This window comes from Phalangium opilio, unplaced genomic scaffold, assembly GCF_054372755.1.
Source record: "Phalangium opilio isolate 3A_F unplaced genomic scaffold, DU_Popi_V2 ptg000079l_1, whole genome shotgun sequence".
NCBI lineage: Eukaryota > Metazoa > Arthropoda > Arachnida > Opiliones > Phalangiidae > Phalangium > Phalangium opilio.
Genome location: NW_028324187.1, coordinates 1250000 through 1274823, shown reverse-complemented (window position 1 = coordinate 1274823; position 24824 = coordinate 1250000). Strand labels below are relative to the sequence as shown.

Sequence of the window (24824 nt, the reverse complement as noted above, 5' to 3'; positions counted from 1 at the left end):
TTTAAGAAGGTTTATTAAAAATCTCGTATCTTAATTGGGTGACGCGATAGCTATACGTCATTTGGGAGAGTATTAATTATAGTTGTCTCTCTAGTTTTTCATTAAATTCAAATGACTAGAATAGCATCAACAAGCGATTCTAAGAAAGCTTAAAATCTACACCGCCTTAGGCCTTGGTCAAAAAAAAGTGCGTCATCCTTCATTATTAGCACGAGAAAAAATAGACATACTCAAATATCTTTATCCTTTTCTGGCAAAGCTAAATAACCAATCAAATTGAAATATATACTAGGCCCATATCCAGAAATAAAAATTGATAAATTCTTATTTTTCTTCAGAGTGATGTTGTTTGAATTGGCGTGAAAAAACGGCGACTTCAAAAGAAGGCAAAGGTTCTTTCTTAACATTACAAAATAGCCAATATATATTTCTCTTATTCTTCAGCCTTAAGCCTCGTCTCGGAATAGAATATAATAAAAAGACGTCGACTTTTCGTAAACTATCCTTTCACTTTCTCATAAGACCCCTGCTTTAGATATTGTCCTTTATACTCTCTTAGCATCTTGCTAGCCAAACATTCCCACACGCTGTATTATTCCGATACTTCGAATATATCGCGTTGTTTTGGGCTGCTTTTCAACGTGTTAAGTATCTATAGCTTTGAGCTACCACCGATATTTCCCGTCCATTACAAGCGCATGAGAAAAACGAATAGAACTCGGTCCCTATCCTGGAAGGAAATTTAATTCGGGACCATTGCTGATATCACTGAATTTCGGTTTTAAATCCCTATAGTTGAAACTAAGGTTTCGTAGTATCTTAAACTGATAAATGAGGAAAGATAAAATTTATTTATTTTTGAAATATTTGCAGTTATTGAAAAAGACAGGTCAAAGGGCTCTGGAGATACAGTGATAGGTCACTGAGTGAATCAATTTCACAAGCTTATAAAGTACGTGAGTTTCTTCTACGCAGGGTTAATATGATGTCCTGCACATCTTGTTGATTGTCCCTTGGCAAAAGGGAATGAGACAGTTTTACTTTATTTCTTGCGGGTTTCGTATCAATTTCGGAGGGAAGCGGATCTAATGTCTCCCGAGTGTTTTGTCGTAAAAGGGGACAACGCTTTTTGCATTAATATTTCAAGGCCTTAAATTTCGCCCAAGGCTAGCTAGTTTTACTAAGCTTAACATTGGGACAAGTATACCCGTCCCAAATTGAGACCCAAACCTAGATATAAAACTTCACAATTTCGCCTAGATATATAATGCAAATCATGCAGGATCTCAAATTCGGTTTTTCAGAAAGAGAGAGAGATGATGATCATTCCTTTATTTAGGAGTAAAAACTGCCCTAACCATTATAGGGTTGCATATACACAGTGTACCAAATCAGTCGCGTGACATCGTTAACCAAGTATTTAAAATAATTTTTTTGTTTATTTTTTTTAGTTTAGTTTAAACAAAGCTAAGTTATGAATAACTTTATCATTTAATTAAGAAGAATGGAGATGAAAGTTAAGCTGCGCAATTGAATCTCTTAGCACAGATATTGCAATGTCCGTTAAAATTTGTTCGTGCAGTCGAGAGAGAGAGACACACAGACAGAGAGAGAGAGACACACAGACAGAGAGAGAGAGAGAGAGAGAGAGAGACACAGACAGAGAGAGACAGAGAGAGCGAAAGATAAAACCTTTTAGAGATAAAGTTTAAAGTATATTCTACCAAATACATGTAGATACTTCACAAACATGGAGGATTCATAACATTTACACCAGAAGACCAGGCTACGTGGAGGACAAAAAGCAGACGGATTTCTGTGCTCCATATAGCCCATCCTGGCTTCCTGGTGTAAATGGTATGAATCCTCCATGTGTGGAAACTATCTATAGGTTTTTTTGGTCTACTATTCCAGACAGCAATATTGACATTGCAAACCAGGAAGTTACTTAATCTGTTGTCTTATACGGGTTTTTGATTTGTATTGATAAAAAAATAATACTGATACTCTATTTCCAATTCAGAATTTTGCATCTGAAATCAACTTCACGGACTCATAATCCGCTTAAAGTTGCAATAATTAGGCCTATTATTAATTTATTTTAAGCAATTAATTTTTCGCCTATTAATTTCGTCCCTCGGGGTTTGACATTAAAGAGTGATTAGGCGTGACCTTTATATATGTGATCATCTCTAAAAAGTGCAAGAGGGCAATGCAGAAATGATCCCCCTTTTTTTAGTAATAGACGAGCGAGTGACGTTGTTAATTAAACTAACCTTTTCCGGGTTGCGACGTGAGTTTAGTTACAAAATTCTTACCCACTTTGCTGAAGTTTAGGGTTATCACTTGGCTGATGTCTCAGAGTCGAGGCTAAAAAAACCGTGGCGGTATAAGTATAGCGTAGGGGTACGGGCTAAGGGTCTTTCCAATTAGGCGGATCAAGCATCTGGAATTCGAGTCTAATTAAGCGGTTCTTTTTACTCATTAGGCCCGCGTGTGTGTGTGCCCTAATCACGGCGGGCAACGACATCTGTTGCTAAAAACGGAACCCCTCTAAAAATCTATTTGCCAGAGATTGAAAATTTACTCACTCCTATCCCCCTATCCGATCCTCTTCCCTTATCGGAGGCCTAATTTTAATTTCACGTTGAGAATACACTACAATCAAAGCTAACATCGCTTTAAAATACCCTTAGAAACTCCCATCCCTAGAATAAACTCGCGCTGATATAAACAATCTTCTCCAGACCCGTTTTTTACTTAAAAATACAATATAAGATTTATCGGTGACTCCCCAAGGATTTTATCATTCTTACAGTGTAACTTTTTAACTTTGTTTCTTTTCCTTAGAGGCATTTTTGTTTGTTTAAATTTAATTAGCTAGATTCGTGGAGCAAATAATATTGATTCGAAAGGAACAGAGATAATAAATTTTCTTACTCGTAATTTCTATTTGTATCCCTAAAGTATGCTGAGCTAGTTATACAATAGTTGTTTAATTAACTAGACTCGTTTCATATAAATGACAATATGTCTCGCTATTAACAACACGAACGTGAAAGAATATCCGATACTTATTTTCACGCAGCTATTGATTTTACATGGATTTATTTATAGCTTCCATGAATATTAGGCTGGCTATTGACATCATCAAAATATTTATTTTCATAAATTGTGGCACTCTACTAACTGCGCTTAATAATTAGCTCATTAATTAACGTAAAACGTAGAAACGTCTAACATGTTGAAGTTAGTCATTTTTGAAGCTTTGGTATTTTTAAATGCTCTATTTTGATATTCGGCAACCCGTTTCTAATTTCTCAACTTTCAATCAATATTCTTGGGTGAAATTGAATAAATTATCGATTTGTATGATATATACTACGAATTAGGAAGTTTGATCCGGGTCAAGAAAGCTTATAACATATTTTAAGCGTGTTTGTCGAGCCAGATGTTTTATTCCCTTAGCTAAAACAAGGGACTAGTTGTCTTTCTTTTGTTAGGTTTACCATTCTCGAACCCTATATACGTTACCTTGGGTCTAATGAGGGTTAATTATCCGCCTGTTTTGTTAGTGTGTTGCTGACACTATTTGTTTGTTACAAAAAATAAAGGATTTGGATAAAATGACTGAGAAATGGAATTGGTCTTATAGTTTTCTGGCTTATATTAACGTGTCGAAGCATAATTTTATTTGTTAATATTTATATTAAAAGGAAAATAAGACGTCGAATGATGTAAATAAGGGAACATTATCGTGTTGTTTACCGTGGGAAAATTCAAAGGGTATAAATTTGACCTATTTTTGTATTATTGTGTACGTATATTTCAAATTGCCCCTGGTAGGTCGCTTTTCTTTGTACATTAATGTTCAGCGTGTGAAACATTTCTACAGGGGCTATGGGAAAATACATGGAGTTGATTCATCCTGGTGGATAGCTTTCCTGTAGGATAATGTTTATATATTTGGAGCAAAACCTTCTCGAAAAAATTAAAAATAAACAATTAAAAGAAAAATAAAATAAATAATAAAAGCCAAAAATAAATAATAAACAATTAAATAAAAAGTAAAATAAATAATAAAAGTCAAAAATAAATAAATAAATAATAAAAACAAAAAATAAAAAAAATAAAATAATAAAAACGAAAAACAAAATAAATAATAAAACGAAAAAAAAATAAATAATAAAAACAAAAACAAAATGTTATTTTATTGTGTTAGTCTTGGGGCAAAGGTTAATAATTATGTCATTACTTACACAAAATAAATTTTAAAATCAGATATGTTAAAAGTTAGTAATGTTAAATAAGAAAGCGTTTTACATAAAAGCATTTAAGTATTCCCTACTAATAACGGTATTAAAATTATTTAAATATTTTAACTCAATCTCGTTACCTTAACAATAATCCTATTACATTTTAAGGGAAATATTTCGACTAAACTTTTGCCATCTTATTTAAAAGAGAAAAATAAAGATTATTTCAAATAACGAATGCATCTACAATATAAATATTTGTATAGATGGTTCCAATTTGAAATATTCATTATATTATATGCTCTGTCGAATGACATAGAATGCCGAAAAAATTTTAGTTTAGAACTTTCCTTTAAGGTTATATGGACTTACATAACAATTTATATTCAATCTAAATTCGAAAAACGCGCCATGGGAGACGAAGGAAACTTATCTAAATATTTAAATATGGATAAACCGTTGTTAAAAACCTACAAAAGTTTAATATGAATAGTGCATGGATATATATATAAATATATATTATTGCATTTTTTAAACATACTAAAATCCTTAAAAAAATAATATTATGTCAAGCTGCAAACATTTTCCCTTCCCAGGTTGGGAATGATTATATATAGACAAATACAACCTTGGAAAATACTCGTTTCTATATATAAATACTACCAGAAGTCCATTAAATTAGCCTAATTTAATGGACTTCTGATACTACCAATTAAATGGGGCGAAAATACCTTCGAAGACTGGTAATTTCCGCAGTATGTCGAACGTTATTTATAACAAGACTTGGCCTTTTTAGGGTAAATATTTACCAACCTCAAAGCCCTTTCTTCAGTCAACTCTCTAATTAAAGGTTATTGACGTGATTCTTTACGCTATACGTAATGGTAGTATCTGTACCGTCTACGATAGTAATACATTTGACGCGAAACAACCCACCGGTAATAATAATACTGCCTAAGATGGTCGTAGTACCAATACCAGTAATAATGGTTCGACCGGGTGATTGACGTATGAGCACCACTTATAGTTAAAACCTTACCCTGTGGTTGGTAGGAGGCGTAGCTAGGTGTGGCGCAATAAGCCATGTGACATCCTTGGGTCGCCTTCAAGTTGTAAACGTAAAACGAGCCGCAGTTTCGAACTATGACCTGATTTCGGAAAACGCAACAAGCCGAGTGACGTTGACCCGGAAACGACCAAGTTGTGCACGTCATTAACGTGGTTTGAGCGCCAACATCGGGTAGTCGCTCGTCTTGACCAAGGGCTAACCATATTGGAGCTTGGGTACCGCAATGGTTGACCTCGGCGCACGTGGTAGGTAAGTCGGCCGATGTTCCATTCAACTTAAATCGATACCACCCAGCTTCCAAGGTCCTGTCGCAAATAAGACCTCGCGTAGATGTAGCTTGATATTCGGCGCTCCTTCGATAATCGTCCAGAATCGAATGATTGTTACAGGGATCTGTAAAGCGGTCAAACAAAACCAAAATTCTTGTTAGACACGATACGATAGGAAAGGGTAAAGGTTACGCGAAACGTTACACGGATAAGCCTTGACATATCCTTACTGGCATGGTAGTGTTGCTCTAGCTTTACTTAAATATAAGCCTGCCTTGATAGTCAAGCACGCATTGGAGCAATTACCAAAGAGGGCATTGACGGATAGGCTTATCTCGAACCGATAAGAACCCGCAGCGAGATGAGAGAAATATAAGCCAAAAGCACGGAAGAACGCGCCGCGTGGTGGACAGACCGACGACTCCCAATGAATAAACACAACTGAGACGAGCACGAGAGGGTGCAAAATAAATAATGGCCTTTCCTCTCTTTTAAAACTCGTGGGAACGCGTGTGTCCTATACTCATCCACTCTATAGTCCTACTTCATCCCTTTGAGTAGCTATATACCACGAATCCACGACTTTGTAGATCATATGGTTGATCTGGTAAACGTCCATAGGCTGACTGGTTAATATCAAAGGGATTTTCTCAACCATTCCAACCGAAAATTCTTCCACGGACCACGTTCTCATATTCTGAAAGCTTTCCTTAGGCCCGGTTAGATGTAAATTGGATCTCAGGGTGCCGCCGAGGCTATCAAGGCTCTCTGGGAGGATTCCAAGGGACGCGCTTCACCGTAGGGCGTTGTCAACTCGCCCTAGTCCGAACCATATCTTTAAAATCAAAAACAACGTATGTGTTTACATTGGAAAAGGTATAAAGATACTTCGTTTTGCCTGTATTTTTATTTCTTTTTTCAAACAGTGTACTTGAGTTTCCGTGTCATTCTGTATGTATGGGCCTCAAGAACTTTCGGCTGGCTTTAATTTTATAAATAAAAAACACCGCCAGTATACCCTGTGCGGAAAGAAATACACCACACGCTGGTTTTTCTTAAGAACCTTATTTGTTTTGGAGTTTGTTTCATATAACTTATACAAGTGTATTCGAAAGGATCGGTACCTTTTCGAACCCAATTCAATCTCTTGAAAAATTACCATTCTGATATTTAATCGAATATAAATTATTCATGGGAGTATGTTGTTAAGTGCTTGAAAATGCTTTAAAAGGCTGTAAAGTAATCTATAGTCGTGTCATGTGTCACATGTCTAATTTCAATAAATTTTAAGGGTTTAGTCACTTTAAACCCGTATTTGCCTATTCCCACGGATAAGAGCGTCATCTTACACACAAGCCAAGATATTTTAAAACTTGTTCGAGCTTATTTCCTTTCCTAAGCTATAGCTAGTTCCTGCGAAATTTAACTCCAGGGTTTTACCAAAAGCTGTGAGGTTTTTTTATTCATTCATAGACTGTGAATATTTTAGTAAGTGACTGAATATATTAAATACTATCATGAATATTCACACTGATAAGAGAATAAAGTAACCATAGAGGTAAATGGTTGATGATTTCTGCTAATACCAACATCATAAGTTTATAAGTTATGTTGCATTCCATAAGTATGACACTACCTATACTTCGTAATGCTAGAGACTTCCAGCTCGAGCTAGTTCGAGAACGACAAGCGAGAATTGACTACACTAGGTTAATTTTGCAGTCCATCTTGTTCCTATTTAGTCTGTACTAAGCCTTTGACAGCGCCTCACCAGGCGTCGCTTTACCTCGAATCTATGACCTACGTCACTTCATGGTAAGGTCTCAACAACCAGTGACAAACTTATGCTTCACATATCTTATGAACTTATGCGAACACGCTCATTTCTTGACCACATGTGTTAAGGAATGTGGTGGTTGAAGTAAACATGCCCAAATGATGCACTTTATTATTTATTCCAAGCAGAAATTAAAACATTCACAACTTAAGATGCTGGTTTATGAGAGGCACAGTCGAGAAGCTAGAGGAGTATTTTTTTGTGCAAGTAACTATTCCATATACATTTTGGCCGCTATACAAATAAGAGAAATGTTTGTAACTCGAGATGGTCGAAGGAATGTCGGGGGAGTGGAGATAGAGGGACTAACAGCTTGGGCACTCGCCCTATCCTTCCAACTGCAACCTAAACCTAAACGTCGAGGAGCGGTTTGAAGATAAGAAGTTGCCATCTATATATTTTTTTTGCATCGGGGAAAGGGACAGAAAAAACGTACTCCCGGAGGCGATGGAAATGACACCATATCCTTCCCAACTTCTTATAACAATTTATCCTATCATAGCCCGTCTGTACTTCGCAATTACCCTTACCAATATCATCACAGTTGAGTTCAGTTTATATTTTGCCGATAATTGGTGTGACTATCGTAAAAAATAAGTTTCAAATAGCAAACAATGTTTAGTCGTCTTCGCGATTCAGCTAAATTATAACGAGAATTCGAGCTTAGTGCACAAAGAAAGCTATAAATAGCAACATGCTTTGACGTACGTGGAATTTCGTGGTCTTAGTAAAGCCAAAGATAGATATATATAGAGAGAAAGGGTCCGTGGAGGAACGCAAACAATTATTTGAGGAATGTGTCATCGCGCACCGGAGTCAACACGCAATTAAACACGAATGGAATCAGGAAAAAGATACTCGACATTCCGATAAGACTATCTCGCCTTCTCTCCATCCCGTGATGCTTTACTCCAGCTCCCCCTTCCTCCCAAAACAAGGCGATCTTTTCTTTAACCCAAGTCAATCCCACGGAATATTTTTTTCCCGAACTCGGTATCATCCGTATCATACGATCCTAAAGCATCCCCAACTTCCTTCGTATACCATTCTATCGATATCAGTTCAGGGTACAAACAGAAACTGATTAAGTGTAAAAGTTATCAGAAAAGTAAAAGGACTGACATTTTACTCATGTTTATCGTTTTCCTTAACTTATATATATATATATAACTTATATATAACTTATATATATATATATATAACTTATATATAACTTATATATATATATATATATATAACTTATATATAACTTATATATATATATATATAAGTAAAAGTCCAGATCCGCTGACTGATAATGTATGTCCAGCCTAAACTAGTTTACCTAGGAACCTGAAACTTGTTTCGCAGCCTTAAGTAGCTACAAGCCCTTGAGTAGTTGGTACATCGAAAGATTTCACCAATTAACTACCATTTTATAAAATGGTGGTCAGAAACGACTCACAAAAGACAGCTTTATGGTTTTTGGGGTTGAAACGCCGCCATCTTTCAAAATGTCGGCCAGAAATTTAACCATCACGGGCTATTTCTGTTGAGATAAATGGACTTTGGCATTTGACAACTTTATATTGGTTTAGGGTGCTCTGGATTTCATTAGGTTGCATTGGTGCAGAGTGCGGGGTGTTACAACAACAATAGCTTGATACGCTCACACGATTCTTCGCAATTTTCCATATACTGCACCGTGGCATGCATGACGCACAGTTCCGTTCCGTTCGTACGTTTCTGAGTCGCGTTTAATGTAGGGTTATCAAAAGAAGAGATAGAAGACGCGGAGCGCACCCTTGGACCCCCTGGAGAGAGGACAGGGACTCTAACCTCGCTTTCATGAAGCTCCGGTGAATTCTGCCATCATTGGGAAAGGTGAGATACTTAGGTCCTTCCTAACTTAAACTCTATTCGGAGTTACCGCATGGACCGGTACACTAGGGAACATCATCCCGGTTGAATGGGTGGGGTAAAAGATGCTCCCAGTGATTTTTTTGGGCGCGCGGTTCATAATTCAGAGGCATGCATTTGAGAATGACGAATAGATATCTGAACAAGTTTTGCAAATTTTCATGTTTTCCCTATAGGATTGGCGCATCGGTGTCTTCACACACGTTTCTTATATCCATGAAATGATGCTACAGCTATAATAGAAAATCGCGTGGAGAATTCTATAAGATGATTTTTAGCGATAAGAGAGTGTCGTGGTTGGTTCTAGAAGCGCATGCAGTCACTTATTCTATGGGGTGTTAAAGCGTGGATGGGCAAACGTGTGGTTACTGGCATGACGCGGGGATGTTTTTTCGCCTTTTTCTTCTCAAAAGGGAAAACGATTTACTCTCTCGTGTCTGGAAGAGGGGATGTGAATCAACTTTCTCGCCCAGTAAATTCATGCAGTGACAATAATTGTATGACTTCCTCTCCCTTCAACGTTTCGTGGAACGCTGTCTGCAGCGATGACGTTAAGTGCTTGTCTTGAAGCTGGTTTGAATCTTGTCTGAATCATAAGAGGGGGCCAGAGACTATTGAATTAGTATAGGACTGAACCCAAGCATGGTGGTCTGCCTAATGCAGACGATCTAAAAATAATGCATATTCTGTCCCTACCCCATGGCAACAATTTTGCTAAGTATAATCTAATGGTAGAAATCTTACAGATGAAGCATCCTGATATAAAGAAACGGTGTGAACTATTGTGAGTTTCGCACATGCTTTTGGGTGAACGTCTGTTTGCTTTGACTTTGCAGAACGAATTTTGCATAAACTCCCCCACTCCCGTATATTGCAAATACAGCCAATCACATACATAGAAGGTTTGCAATTAGCAGGCATGGGTTGTTCGGGGATGCGTGAATTCAAACAGAGATGGGACAAATGAAACCATGGCTCCCAATTCTGATCTCGAAGTCCCATTAAATGACTTAGAAGTCAGGGGCGCGGAGAAATATGGATTGGTAGAGGGGATGACGCCCCCAACGGGGAAAAAAAAGAGAGACGCATTAAAAGAAAGATTAACCCCAGGGGGTTAATGACGTCAATCTCACGTTAGTAAGGAACGTGAGAAAGCTATATGACAAGTTACTGCCGAGGTTAGATGGCGGCTTCTAGAGTTCCGTGAAAGGCAAGCCGACAGCGTCTACTATATAACCTAATCAAACTTGTCAGACGATTGGAGCTCCATTTATAAAATTATAGCATCTAGTTTTTTGGATTTTATTTATAGATTTAACTGAAGTATAGTAAGAGATATGTTATGGAATCTTACTACTATGGGGTGAACCTTTTTTCAGGCTCAAATTCCAAGAGGTCCCGAGACATTTTAAAAATATTTAGTAAACTAGATTTATATCATAACTGAAAATAGCCTAAAAAGGGAACGTTTAAACTAAATCATCATATAAATCACTTAAATCCTCATACATTACGTTATTTTCAAGGGAAATTGAACCTGAACTGAACCAATCCCAAGGCTGCAGTCGGACTAAAATCATTCCGAGCGAAAATGAAGCCGCCCAATTTGGACTACAGGCTTAAGAAACAGTACACTGCACGTCAAAAAGCGCCATGCCATGCCAGCCACGCACGCGTTGGATCGGGTTGCATCGCTTGCAATAACGGAACCCGCGTTTCCAAAAAGGCGCGAAAAAGAAGGGGAGGGGGGAAATTTCGGTAGTGAAAGTACCATTCTTTTATGATGGAAGAAAGATAATAACACATTCTTCGCAGCTGTTAGTCAGTATCGTCTTGACGTGTACACCAGGAGCAGAAGGCCCCAAACTCAACTCGAATACCATCCAGTCTATCTCCCCAATTTCCCCCATAGGTTCCCAGCAATAGATAAGACTGAAGTACCCATATTAAATACATTTCGTTTCTTATAAATATATCCCATTTTTAATGAAGTTAAGCCACAGATTAATCAACTTCTGGCAAACAAAATAAAGTAAAAGGCAAATATCGAGTTGTAACTAATTGGATATCACACGTTTTTCCTTCCCACAGAAATGAATCTCGATATTAAATTTTAGGCTCGCGCTCAAAGAGGGAGTGTGTCGACTGACACAATTACCAAAGACAGTCGAGATTGTCTCTTGTTGCTAATTGGTGTCTGGGAATGTTACGATGGAGAAGAGGAAATAAAATAACCAGACGTGAATAACGAAATAAAGAGCCAGATCGGGGTCGTTTTTGACTTAATTAAGGGTGATGTGACGTGTGTCGGTCGGGGCTAGAAAGAGTGGTGGTGGCACGAGGACGAGGGAGATGATTGGGGTATATATGATGAATCACCTAATGCAATTTGACAACTATATAACGACCCCAAAGATAAGTAAAATTATATACTGCATTTGGTTGGTGTAATAATTTTCGTTAGTCGATTGAGAACTCACAGAAACTTACATGAAAATGAACCACTTCAATTTAAAAGAAAAAAAGAATCACAATAAAAACTCTTAAAACAAGTGCCTTCCTTGGTAGATCCTTTGATCCCTTGAAAAATGATCTAATAAACAAGTTTTTAATCAAAAAGAGCACCGCGCTTAAGTTCAATCATTTCCTTAATATAAAAATAAAACCAGGGCCTAGGGATGTTTGGAGTTGCAGGGGGTGGGAGGTCAATGATTGGTGGATGGTGGGAAATTATTCTCAGATAATGAGATAAGAAAGAGCTTATATCTCCAGCTCAAATCGAATTGTATTAAAGAAGCGGTAAAGAAAAGAATGGCAAGAGAGTGGTGTGGGGATATGGGGTATGAGGGACGCGGCGTGCGAAAGGCTAATGGAAGTCTTTTATATTTTGGCTAGCTCGCAGCTCACACGGATTAATTAAAAACCTTCCCACCAACGGACCAAACGTCGATAAAAAAAATCCAAGCTCAATCGCTCTTTCTTTCTTTTCTCTTTACGTTCAGGATATTCCTCACAGATCCATTCGGAGAGCTCTGTACCAAACCATACGATTATAGATAAGATAGTTGAGGAGACAATATAAGGAAGATTGTCCCCTCACTTTTGCATTAAAGTTTGAAATTCCGATGGGCAACAATACCATCTCCCAAGAACTGTTCTTGTTAAAGTACTGGAATGAGGAAAAATAGTTTGGAAAAAGCTTAAAGGGGAAGAGCCAATTTCTGACGTCTTAGCTTTGGTTAATTGATCCATAAAACTTTCACCAATTTGTTGAACTAGAGTATATAGGAGCCTGTCTCGGAAAATACCGTATATTTTGAATGTTGGTGGTAGAGGGAGCTAGCTATTTCGACGGATATTTCACCTGCGTGGTACTGGTAAAGAGGCCGGTCAAAAGTTTTAGGAACTGGCCATTCTTTATCGACCGATTTTTCTCTGGTTTTGTGGCATCTAGGGCCATGAAATTAATTTGCAGGCACGTTTTCATCTAGGGGGTACTATACGCTATCCAGATTCCAGATGAAACCGAAAGAGAGAGAGAGAGAGAGAACCAGCTAAGGTTCACGGGGGAGGGGGACGTATACCAGAAACTATTTCGAAGACATTCTTTCTGGCGCTTCTGTCGTCGACCGTCGTCTACTAAAATTAGGGAAAAAAGAGTGCCTATAACAGCTTTTATGCAGAGCTGGATTCCATAGCGAGGAAGAGAAGGGGGAGGGAATACTTCATCGCCATGGAGCAAAATTGCCGACCTCTTTTCGTTGATTGCAATATCGCATTATTACCTTTTTGTTAACGCCATTATGGCTTTCTTTTTTTTTTTTTTTTGTCGGAAACTGGGTTATACCTAACTAATGGTCTTAGACTAATTGATATTACTTCAACTTTATTTACTTTTTTTTTCAAAGCTAATACTGTCTTATGTTCATGGTATTTGCGCAGTTAAAGAATTGACGTAATGGTAGGTCAATAACAGCTAGTATCATTAGGGTTGTATTAAACCCCAAGAGTGTTTATACTGAACCCAAACTCTTTGAAATTTGCAAGACGACAAGCACCCATGTTTTCTGAACATCTTCTGATTCTACAAGTCTTGAAAGGGAGCTGAAACGCAAATCGTGTCGTGAGGAAGACGCGAGAGTGTATGTCCAACTATAGAGCCGGACACTTCTCTGCTCAGAAAAGTGTAAAGACTCTAAAGGAAATCAGATATCTTTCTCGTATCCACTGGAACCGAGCTATCCTATCTCTCTTTAGATATCCTTGGAGTCTCAACATAACTAGATGCGAGCTATCAGCTCTCCATCAACCAATTTTTATCCTCAAAGGCCTTATGGGACTTTCAGTTTACTAGCTAGCGCGAACAGCTAAGGTTAGTGGATGACATGGTAGCTATAGAGTAATTGCATGCGCTCTTTCATGACATGGTTACACGACACCCCGTTTTTCGGTATTGAAGATAAGTTACAAGGGTGCTAGTCTAAGACACCAAAGAACATGACCCTTAATTTATGCCAGACTGTATATTTTTGGTGGATTGATATTCGTTATGAAACAGTATAAAGCATTGATTAAACATTAAAGTTTCCCAACAATATACTCCATTAACCTTATTCCAGGGTACTGTATTCCCTCGAGGAGATAGGAGGATAGTGAAAGCAAAGGGCTAGCTTTCTAAATTACGACTTATCAGAGATCTCCATTAATTAACACAAGAGAAGAGGGAGTTTGACGCACTTCTCGTAAAATCAGCGCCTTGAACAGCGAGTGTGTCGCCCACCGTATTGCAAGCACCTTATAGAAAATTCTGGTCTAATATTTGCGGGAACCCTAAAACGTCCAATATACGACGTCTTTATATCCCCGACTTGAATATCTGACACTTTCAGAGTTATTCCATGGTCAACGGGAGCGACGCCAAGCGACGTGAACCCCCCTCCCTCCCTTTTGTTCCAAATAATTTGGGACGAATTTGCGAGACTAGTTTTAGGACGTCAGAACTCTGGTAATTTGAAATATATTGTAAAATGCCTTGACGGTGTGTGTGAGAAATAAAATTGATTGGTTGAAGGAACAGTTGGGGCCTTGTTGGTCAAAATAACATTGGAACTAATGACAGAACCTCGGACAGTGGAACAAGAGTTGGGTTAGTCTTACTGAAAATAGGACGACCACGTAATTTTCTTGTTGTAATTACACAAAACCAACAGAGATTATAGAGTACGTATCCTTCTGGTAAAATTGAGTTGGATCGACCACTTTAAAACCATAAAGATTTATAAGAGAAAAAATGCCGGAGAGACGACATTCCTATTTCTAGCCGGTTTACAGGTTTACATACGTTATAGGTTCTATGTATTAGATTAGGGCAGCTAATAGGATGAAAGACGTAATGACGTCACGATGATGGTGTCTCTTTCACCATACTGGTATTTGTTCCGAATAAAGTAATAAAGTAAGGCTAATACCGCAGCCTATTATCCCTGGTTTAAAACAGGAATGGTTAAAGGCCATATTATAACATTAATAGAATTCTGGGTGAACCTAAGGACCAACCTATCAGATTGTGGGGGGGGGGGGAAGAAAAATGCAAGGCCAAGGCTTAACTTAAGAAAAGAATGGGCGAAAGTAGAAAGAAAGAAAGAATGGGGGTCTTCTTATAAAAGAGGCAAGAATTAGGGACTATAGAGAATAGTATACTAGGAATAGATGGGAAACCAATCTCCTCATATACACCACCCACATTTTCTTTTGTAAAAACTTTCATCCCATTCTTTTGTGCTTTGGCGTACGTGGCACCACCCGTTATTCGATTTCTCCATTCCCCATAGAAGCGAAAACTTCGATCCTAGTTATAACCCCCGATCAATCGTTACTTTTCATTCGGGAATCAGCATACAGTGTAGAGAAAGGCGGGAGTCACGTTGGGAAATGGGTTACTAGGTTAAGGGGTGATTATAAGTAAAGTATACCCTGGTAGTTCTGCTTCCCATTGACTTTAATTACTGGGATATTTGAAGGTTTATACATAGGAAAGACGGGTCGATTAGCATTTTAATTTGCTATTCTTCTTATTATGCCATTGACACTTTTTTAACAAGCTATTTTTAGTGAGGGTTTTTTTTTATTGCGAAAAGAGAAAGAGAAGGGTAGAGAGAACCAAGGGTTAAAATTCAAACAGAAAGGTTCGAACAGGGTTGCTATAAATTCTGCATAGTATTCCAGGCAGTTAGTTTAAATTACACGAGAATTTGCACGAGTTTGGCAAAACATATTGAAAAGCACGGGTGATTTTTGAACTATCGTCTAGGGTGCAACTGACGTTTTCGTTCGTGTTTTTTGGTCAATTTCTTATTTTTTTCTTCTCAAGGTTTTCCAGGTAGAGTATCAACCTTTATGCCTGCTAAGCCTAGGACCAAAATATATTGTTTTTCAATTCTTCTATTCAAGCTTAAGAGGGGCTGTTATTGAAAAAAAAACGACAACCCACCCAAAAGATGGAAAATAATGACATGGTCAAACTTTAAGGAAGAATAAGTAAAGGTAGGGTCGGGCTATGTATGCGTTTAAAGTGGTAGTGACGCTAAAGATGAAACAGAAATTTTAGCGAATGAAATTTCATCAAAAGATTATATTCAGTATATAAGTTCGTATGTTACTTAGAGCGAAACACCCTGTCATAGGGATTCGCCAACTCTAGATGGAGACAACAACATATCTGCATTTAGAGAACACCTACCCCAGCTCCATCTAGGATTGTCTCTTGGCATCACATCTAAGCCAGTATTTTTTCTATACATAATATATGAATTCACCTATAGAGGTGCTACAACAATACAACAACAGAATATCTACTTTATAATACGTGATACTGTCAGTTGGTTTTTCTCTACAGATTCTATAGATGAAGAGTTATGTGCATGGTTAAAAATAAAATGATTTTCTATGCACAAACCCTTTAAAACTGACATCAGACGCACGAGGTAAACTTGCGCTAGGAGTTATGTAAGGCAAGAACACACGCCCCCCTTCGCGTTTCTATATTGTTCCGCATCGTAAACATGGTTGACAAGCGAGTAGGTATAAAACTCGACCAGCTCTTCTTGAAAATTCCAAACATAAATCCTCTTTATTTCCTAACTTTATTCCATAAAGAAAAAAAGGGGGCATACGCGTCGAAAACAAGCTAAGATATTGACTTATTATCTGTCGTGAAAAGATAGCAGCTCGCAAACCCCCTTCCTATACATAAATATATATAAATTCGGGGATTACATATTCCATAAAATGAAGCGGGTATATATGGCCGACTTCTGTTTGGAATTTCTGGGTATTATCAAGGCAAGTAAGGCATAACGCCCCCCTAAGTATTTTGGGAAAACATATATATGAAAAACTTGATAGAAACCCGTATGGATCATTTGAAAATATGTAGAGTGGCTTATACTATGAAGTAAAAATAGCTCGTGTCTTCAATCGAAAGAGTCTATCTGACAACCACCACCAGGACCAGAACCCCTTGATTTTGATTTTATATTTGACGGCTTGGAGACGACAAGAACCTTTTAACAGATAGATAGAGAAACCGTAAAACACGGTCCTTTTCTATACGGTGCGTTCAAGGCGGGGGATCCAATACCCTGGTGCAACTTAATAAACTGAGAAACCCACCATATATCCATCCATATCCCGATTCGAATCAGCGCCTTCTTGCACGGGGAATGTTGTATTCGCCCCCTTTATACATTATCAATGCAGATTTGCCTTACGTCTTAGCGTGAAATCGTTAATTGTCTCCTTGAATATTGAACTGCATACGGAACCACTAAGTGCCTGCTTGATGCGTAGGTAAGTAGAGATACCGATCAATATTCCTGGATAATTTTAAAAGATTCGTGGTCTTAGCGTATAGCGATTCCTTTCGCAGTTGGGGTAGCGTTACAGTGGGGTTGCTCGGAACAGGGGTATGCAGTGAATAAATGGGACATATCCCGGGATAGAGCTACGTACGTATAGCGCGGATATGTTTGGCGCGCTGAGGGCCATATGCTTAGCATTACGGCTGGGAAAAGGCCCGGATACTATAGGCGCGGGCCAGGGACCCGGGGTGAATATTTGTCATTGGGTTTTGGCCAAGCCTTATAGAGAAGGATGATATCGTATATAGTGGCTGGTGGAATGAACACCATCTAAAGAGCGAACTTCAGCGAAGACATTGAACGATGGGGAGGAATTCCTAAGGAACACTTGGCCCATACCATACGGGCTAGAATGGCTGCTGCTTAAAATTGATTTGACAGTTCTCGTGAGCGAGGACTTCATTACCGCGTTCTTCGCACGAGCTACCTTCAACTTATTAGAATTTTTACGCCATTTAATACCGGCCCGAGGGGTGGGGCTGCATGGGGGTAGAATCGAGCCTACAATACGACGCTATTAGGCCTAAAGGAATTTTTATTTTATGTAGATTTATAAGAAACCTAGATGGATATAGATGGTGAAAGAAACGAAAATGATTTTCTATTCTAGGAAAAATTGTCCCATACGGAATTAAGCCTCCTTTACGTTTATGGACATAAGAATGTGCCTCAATTGGGACGGAAGAAGGAAATGTGAATTTTTCCATTCTTGTATATCAAAGGTTCGTTGTTTTTAATAAACAAGTTTTGTCTGAAATCACCTTATCTTAGGCAAACATCATTGATACTTCAACATGCACCTTTCCAAGAAAGTTGCAAAACCAATTTCTCTACACTATAAATTTAAAAGAGGTGCCCGTGTGTAAATAGCCTATTTTATTAAAAAACACGATGCCGAACTGCAGGGTGGGTATGGATCCCATCGAACTTGAAGAGGGACCACAAACAAAGGAGAACCTATCTATAATAAGGGAGCTAGTGAAAAAGGGGTAAGAAAGATGAGACGCCGATATTTTATGGGTGGGAATATGGTGGTAAACCGAGATCCTGACGCTTCAGGAAGAGAAGAGTGTAATCTTTTGTGGAAAAATCTGAAAATAGGCTTCTCCTTCCTCCTATAGCTCCAGACTCAATTGGGTCTTCTCTCCCGCTCTTTATTGTCGTCTAGCAAGGATAATAAAGACGAGCTTCCAGAAAGGATCGTGGATGAAAAACGCGTTCGACAACTAGCTGAAAGGGTTACTGAAACCATATTCAAACGAGAAAAATTGCCCACTCCAACCATAGCTTCCTCCTACATGCTAATCATCTTAACTTTGAAAGATGGAGAAGAAGCGCAACAAGATACCTGCATAAAGTTTCTGTGAACTAACGCCAGGGGATATGACATAAGGTAGGAGCGGTGCCATAAACATATTTTTTCTAACCTATGACGATGAAGGTGAGGCATAATTAACTGAAAGTCTTGCACGCCCAACTCCTACAACAATAAAATCAGTTCACTAACCCTTTAGAGACACTCGGATCACTATCTGCGCCCCAAAAATAAGTTCGACCTCTTCAACCCTCCTAAAGCCACAAAAGCGTCGTTCACAACGACGAGCGAGCGAGCGAGCAAGAACGGATTGAAAAGAGCGCCAAAGGCAAAAGAATGGCGCGAAGAAAAATAAAGAAGCATATATTGAAGAAAGAGCCTATATGGAAGAATGGATCTATACACCGGTACAGAGAGCAAACCCAACCACCCAAACTAAAATATCATAAAGATATTTCTCTATTGGTAAAAATCTGATTGAATCCCATCGCGTTTACGGATGACTCGAGGAGTCGAGGTGGTGGTTGTTGGAATAAGGAAAGAAAGAAAAAAAATTGGATGGGCTGACGAGATCAGTATATAGAGAATCCTTCCTGAAATGGCGTAGATGCGAGCGACAGGAGAAGACATAGGCTTTGTTCGGGGCCCGGATATAACCCGGTTATCGTAAAACGAACGACAAACTTTTTAGCCGCTTGAAAAACCTTTATCAGACCACTGATTCACTGAACGAGTGTTGGTTGTGAAAGGGATGAAATTCCTCTATACATACAAGCCGAGTTCAAGTGGATCTTTGTGGATTTTTTAAAACCGGGACCAATTTTTCTAAGAGATAGGTACAAGTATTGAGCGGGTCTATAAGTTGGGGTTTGTAATCTGAGTGTTAAGGATAAACCTTGACGATAAATTTGACTGTAAGTACCTGCATTGCGCGTGCTTACCTGTCTAAAATTTCGCGAGGTTTCATCGTCATATTTCTCAATGGGTAACTTTAAATGATTTCAATGACTAATTTCGTTACAAAAGCATGAGGGAAAATTTCATATACACTAACAGACAAAGGTGCATATAAACAGAAGCATGTAATAATTCTCTCCGAGAGAAGTGTATCACAAAGCGTGGTAATTGTAACAAGATTCTTCCCAACATCAGAACATTTGAAGCAATGTTACTAAACTGAATCACATACGCGATAAATAGTTCCCTCATCATTACTCTATTAGCGCTTAATTATTTACCAAGGCGCATACATTGTCCCACGTTAAGACAATCAAGGTTTGTGAGTTTATTGCTGAGGATTTAGTACCAAACAGTTATAGAATTCACCCTGCACGGTGCCATGCCCATCTGAAGTTTGATGAACAGGGAAGCAAACAAAAATATGCATGAGCCTGGGAAGAATCATGTTACAAAAGTGTTAAAAGGATACAGAGTGTCATCCTTCTTCTATTATCCCCTTCTGATATTAACCAATGAGAAATACGGGATTATTCGATAGTAAACAACAATACAAATTGTTTCTGGCACTCGCTCGAGAAATCTTCGCAAATTTCTCGGTTCCATAGCGTGTGATAAAATTGATATAGGAGAAACCTATGCTAGGTTGATTGGACAGCTAGGCATAGATTCCAATAGGTTCCAGCGGAGAGATTGAAGCATTAACCAACCGGTATATACTTTCCTAAGCAAATTAAGCTACAGAATGAATCGATAACGTACAGCTCGCCTTCGAAACCGATTCGGGAAAACTCAAGGAGATTCGGTTATTAATTAAAGGAAGGCTTGTCAGCTCAACTGTATTGACAGCGAATTCAAAGGCATGGAAGATGCTCGTACGTCACGGAAAACGTGGTCACGTGAAATACGGTAATACAAAGGCAGAATCGAAGCCATTCTTCTCATTACTTGGATATAAAGGAATCTTTAATCCAAATTTGTTCCAGAGTCGAAAATTCTCGGAATAATTTAGGAACACTAAATTTGTCACTAAGTTGTGTTAGGTTCCAGTAAGACGTTCATTAAATGAAGTACACGAAGATGTATCGTTTTTCCCTGAAGCGATTATAAAGGAAACGGTTATTTTAAAGGTTTTTTTTTAATTTTCAGGGAAATTAAAATTCGGCCAAATTTTCCGGAATTTTAATATTTTAGAGTGCATTTAAAATTTAATTCTAATAATTAATTTGATTTCAAAGGGTTTCAAATTTATATTTCATTTAATATTTAATGCCTGAAACTTAATACTTAGAAATGATAGCTACGGGAAATGAATTGTCTTTCGGCCTAAAATTAAATTGTTTCATAGTTTTGAAGGTTCCCTAGGGATTCGTGGAATGGAAGGAATCATTCGCTCTAATTGGACGAGGAATTCAACGCATTCGCGTCATAGATTATTTTTGATTCGAAATTTCTCCGCTATAGAACTGAAGTAATGTAATTATAGCTTCGCAGTTCACCACAAGTAAAAATTATTTTTTTCTTCCTACGTTTGAAAATCAAATAAAGAAACCGCGAAACCTTATAATGAAGAAAAAACCGAGAAACTGCGGATAAAAAGATAGAAGAAAAATGGCTTTCTAACGAGTAGATGAAATGAACCGAAATGAACTGAAATATATCTAATTGGTTTAAAAAGAGAATTTTTCTCATAGTTTTTTAAAGCTGGACAAAATTTCCGCTTCAACTAGCGATAAAAGGAGTCAGAAAGAGAGAAAAATAAAGCTATAACTTGGTGCGTGACTTCAATTCCTTTCGCGGTTTTCTTGCTTTTTTACCACAACACGTAGGCCTGGGTATATCTCTATCCCTTGATAATAACAAAAACGGATTTATGTGAGAAGAACGTTGAAGGTAGCAAATTCACTACCCATCCTCGCATACTTTATTGAGAAACTTCGTCTGCTTATATTTTGACTCCACCCACAAATTCTGTATATAACTACTTCTAGAGATCGAATTTGTGGGTGGAGTCAAAATATAAGCAGACGAAGTTTCTCAATAAAGTATGCGAGGATGGTACCAGAGGCTAAAGCTATGATCCCACGTTCTTAGTGCATAAATCCGTTTTTGATAATAATGATACGTTTCAGTACAAGAACAATGGGTACTTCGCAATGCTTTACCATTCAATCCTGAGGCATTATTTGTTTCACTCCAATTAACGTAAGATTCAGTTGTTTATCTAAACTGCCTACAGTCAAATTAGATCTATAAGATATTAATTAACAGACTGGCCAATTATGGCATAGGCGCTAGAAAGCAAATAATATTTTCGATGTTTTTGATTGAAAATAATTTTGATTAACTAGCTAAGCCTTGGTTTTGGAAATATTCAAAGATAACGAATTTGAACTGAAGATAACCCTTTCTTCCAAGCCTATTTTTGGAGAGAAAAAAATTATGCTTTCACAAAGGCTTATTACAAAAGCCAAAACAATATAATAGGGGGGGGGGCAGCGGGACAATTTTCGATTAAAACTATTAAACTCTTGTAGGCTCCTGTCCAGGTGGTAAATATAAACCAAGAGAGAAGGGGACAGGGGAATTAACGTCTGGCCTTTGTTTAAATATCGATTTTCGATCAAAGTTATTTAGCTACAATGTATAGGGAAACTGTCCTCTCCTTAATTGTTAACAATTGACGCTTGTACGTTGCCTGCCGTGAGTCGTACTACCATTAATGAAAACTTTCCAATATATATATATGAAATTTTTCATTTTTGATGTTGCTGAAAATTAATGACATTAAATTTTTGGAAACGATATCCGTATAGGTGAATAACCGAGTGACCAATGCGTCCTACAACAATTACATCGTGTTTGTTTTAAAGGCAGTGAAATCGTAATATAATTAATCAACACAACAATTAAAATCCCTGTGTGTTTGAAATATTTTCAAACGAAAAGAAGTACATACGTTGTATTACAACGATGCACTTCAGGTCCATAGATGTAGATTTCAATCGTACCAATTTTTCACCTCTAAAATCATATTGGGTTCTTGTAGTACCAGACAAAATTGGTCTGGTTACCAGTAATAAAATCCCATATATAGCCTTAAAGGTTTTGAAATCAAATTAGGAACAAAACCCCAGGATTAGCCTCAAACCATAAGTGAGTGAGTGAGAGTGTGGGGTAAAAATGTGCGGCGTCAGCTTGTTAAGTACATGGTCGTGTCTTATCACGTACTGTACGCTACCACGGTCAAAAAAGGTGCGCGCTTTTCCAAAAAGTCCAAAAAAGAATGAAAGAAAGCGAGAATCGTAAAAAGCCCCGTATATGAGCCATGGCTATGTCTTGTTTCATTTATCCAACATCATCGAAATTGGTTTTTTACTTCTTTTTTTTTCCACGTTTTTTCTCCCACTTTTTATGGCAGATTTTTCTTACTTTCTCTGGCAATTTCTTTACGATTTTTTTTTTGCCGGGAGAAACGGTAAGAAAGAAGTGTGTGTCATTGAATGGTTACAAAGGGTGTATTAAAAATAAATTCGTCCCATAGGAGCCAACAGAATAAAATAAGGAACGCCACTATATGGGACGGAGCGAGAGAGAGAGAGGTTATAGGACTCGGTTTCGCTACGTGACCAGCAATTTGGATTTACCTAGTTGAGAATCCAAACAAGAGGTTCAAAGCGAGTTATGATTTTCTGTATCTAGAAGGATTCATTATATTTATGAAACCTTAAGACACCATTAGCGGCCATTCTTCAGATGGGCATCGCACCGTGCAGGGTGAATTCTATAACTGTTTGGTACTAAATCCTCAGCAATCAACCCACAAACCTTGATTGTCTTGACGTGGGACAAAAATCCACAAGCTCATGGCAAATAGTTAAGCAGCGCTAATAGAGGCAAGATGAGGGAACTATTTATCGCGTATGTGATTCGCTTTAGTAATCTTGCTCCAAATTTTAAGGGATATTGGGAAGAATCATACTACAATTTCCCCGATTTGTGGTATGTACACTTCTCTCGAACGAAAATATTATATACTCTGGAAATACTTGTCGTCCGATTTGCGCCTAGTTCGCCAAAAAACGAGCAGTTCGCAATCACGAAGGCGATTTTCAAGTTAACCAGCCACCCAGTCATCATGAAAGCGATAGTTTCCGTTAAAACCTCTCGCAAAAGTAAAAATCTTCCGAAAGGAGAGAGGAATTTTGAACGTAGCACGGAATTCTCTGCACCGAAAGTGAGATGTAGGGGTAATGGTATACTATACTGGAAAAAGCATATCACTTGATAGCGCAACCGAAGGCGTGGATACCCTTCTATACACGTATCTTCATTCCAAAGTGTAGGTGAAAATTGAAACATTTTTCACCTTAAGATTGAAACAAATGAAAGAGCAGACGACATAGTTTTTTTCAAGTTGGATATTACCTTACAACTTATACGTTCTAAACATGGAAAAAACTAGTCTTAGCCATATATATCGCACAAATGGAATGGACTGTGAATTTGGGAAAGAAAGAGTTGTATAACCCTTCAGGGAAACGTGCATGTATACCCTTTCAGATAAAAATATCCGAAACAAAAGCTTTATACACATGTTTTTTCTGTTTGTTTGTTTGCTATGTATTATAGAATAATAGAAAAGGGGATGCTAGACCTAAAGGAATTGAATACGTAAGATTTCTGTTTACATTTTGATGCTACGGAGACATCGATTTGCCAAAGGAAAAAAAAATTAATCAATTTCCCATTACATAATCTAAAAAACAGTTGAATTTCAAGATGAGAAACTAATTTCCTAATTCTAATAATCAAATAACAGTAATCCGGCTGCGTTAATTTGAGACCATGAAAGTAGTAAAAATAACTATTTACCTAGTAAATCCCTTACCACATCGTTATTTTAAACATAAACGTATAGGCATCTAGGGAGTCGGGACACGATATAATTAATCTAGATTTGTTTTCCAGCGCAGTTTGAGAACCTTTAAAAAAGTCTGGGACAGAAAAATAAAAAGAAATGTTTAGATCTGACACGCGGCGGTTAAAAAGCGTCGGTGGGACCACGTTAATTAAAAAAGCTTACTGAAAATGGTTGGGGTTTCGGAAGGGGAGATTGTGGGAGCGGGAAACGCGCCACCAGAGTCTAAATTACGTCATTAATTCTTTGGGAAAAACATTTTTCTTCTTTCAAATGACGCGGAATTTGGACCACGTATAGGACATATATTGGGCGTGTGTTTATGGAGCCCCATTTAATGCGACTAGTTGTAAAAGCGTATTAACCGAAGTTATCCAATAGA

At 37.9% G+C, this 24824-nt stretch overlaps 1 protein-coding gene across 4 annotated transcripts in view; it reads right to left on the bottom strand.

Annotated features, from left to right (window-relative positions):
• The window catches only part of LOC149654089 (von Willebrand factor D and EGF domain-containing protein-like), a 135099-nt gene that overhangs the window by 16367 nt on the left and 93908 nt on the right, over nt 1–24824 (bottom strand). For 3 of the 4 annotated variants that reach the window (XM_089845467.1, XM_089845468.1, XM_089845469.1), the window contains one exon: nt 5296–5718. In XM_089845467.1, the coding sequence (XP_089701593.1) occupies nt 5296–5718 (423 nt within the window). Of the gene's footprint in view, nt 1–5295; nt 5719–5900; nt 6622–24824 lie in introns of those variants that run through there. The other variant, XM_089845470.1, reaches the window with a different exon arrangement.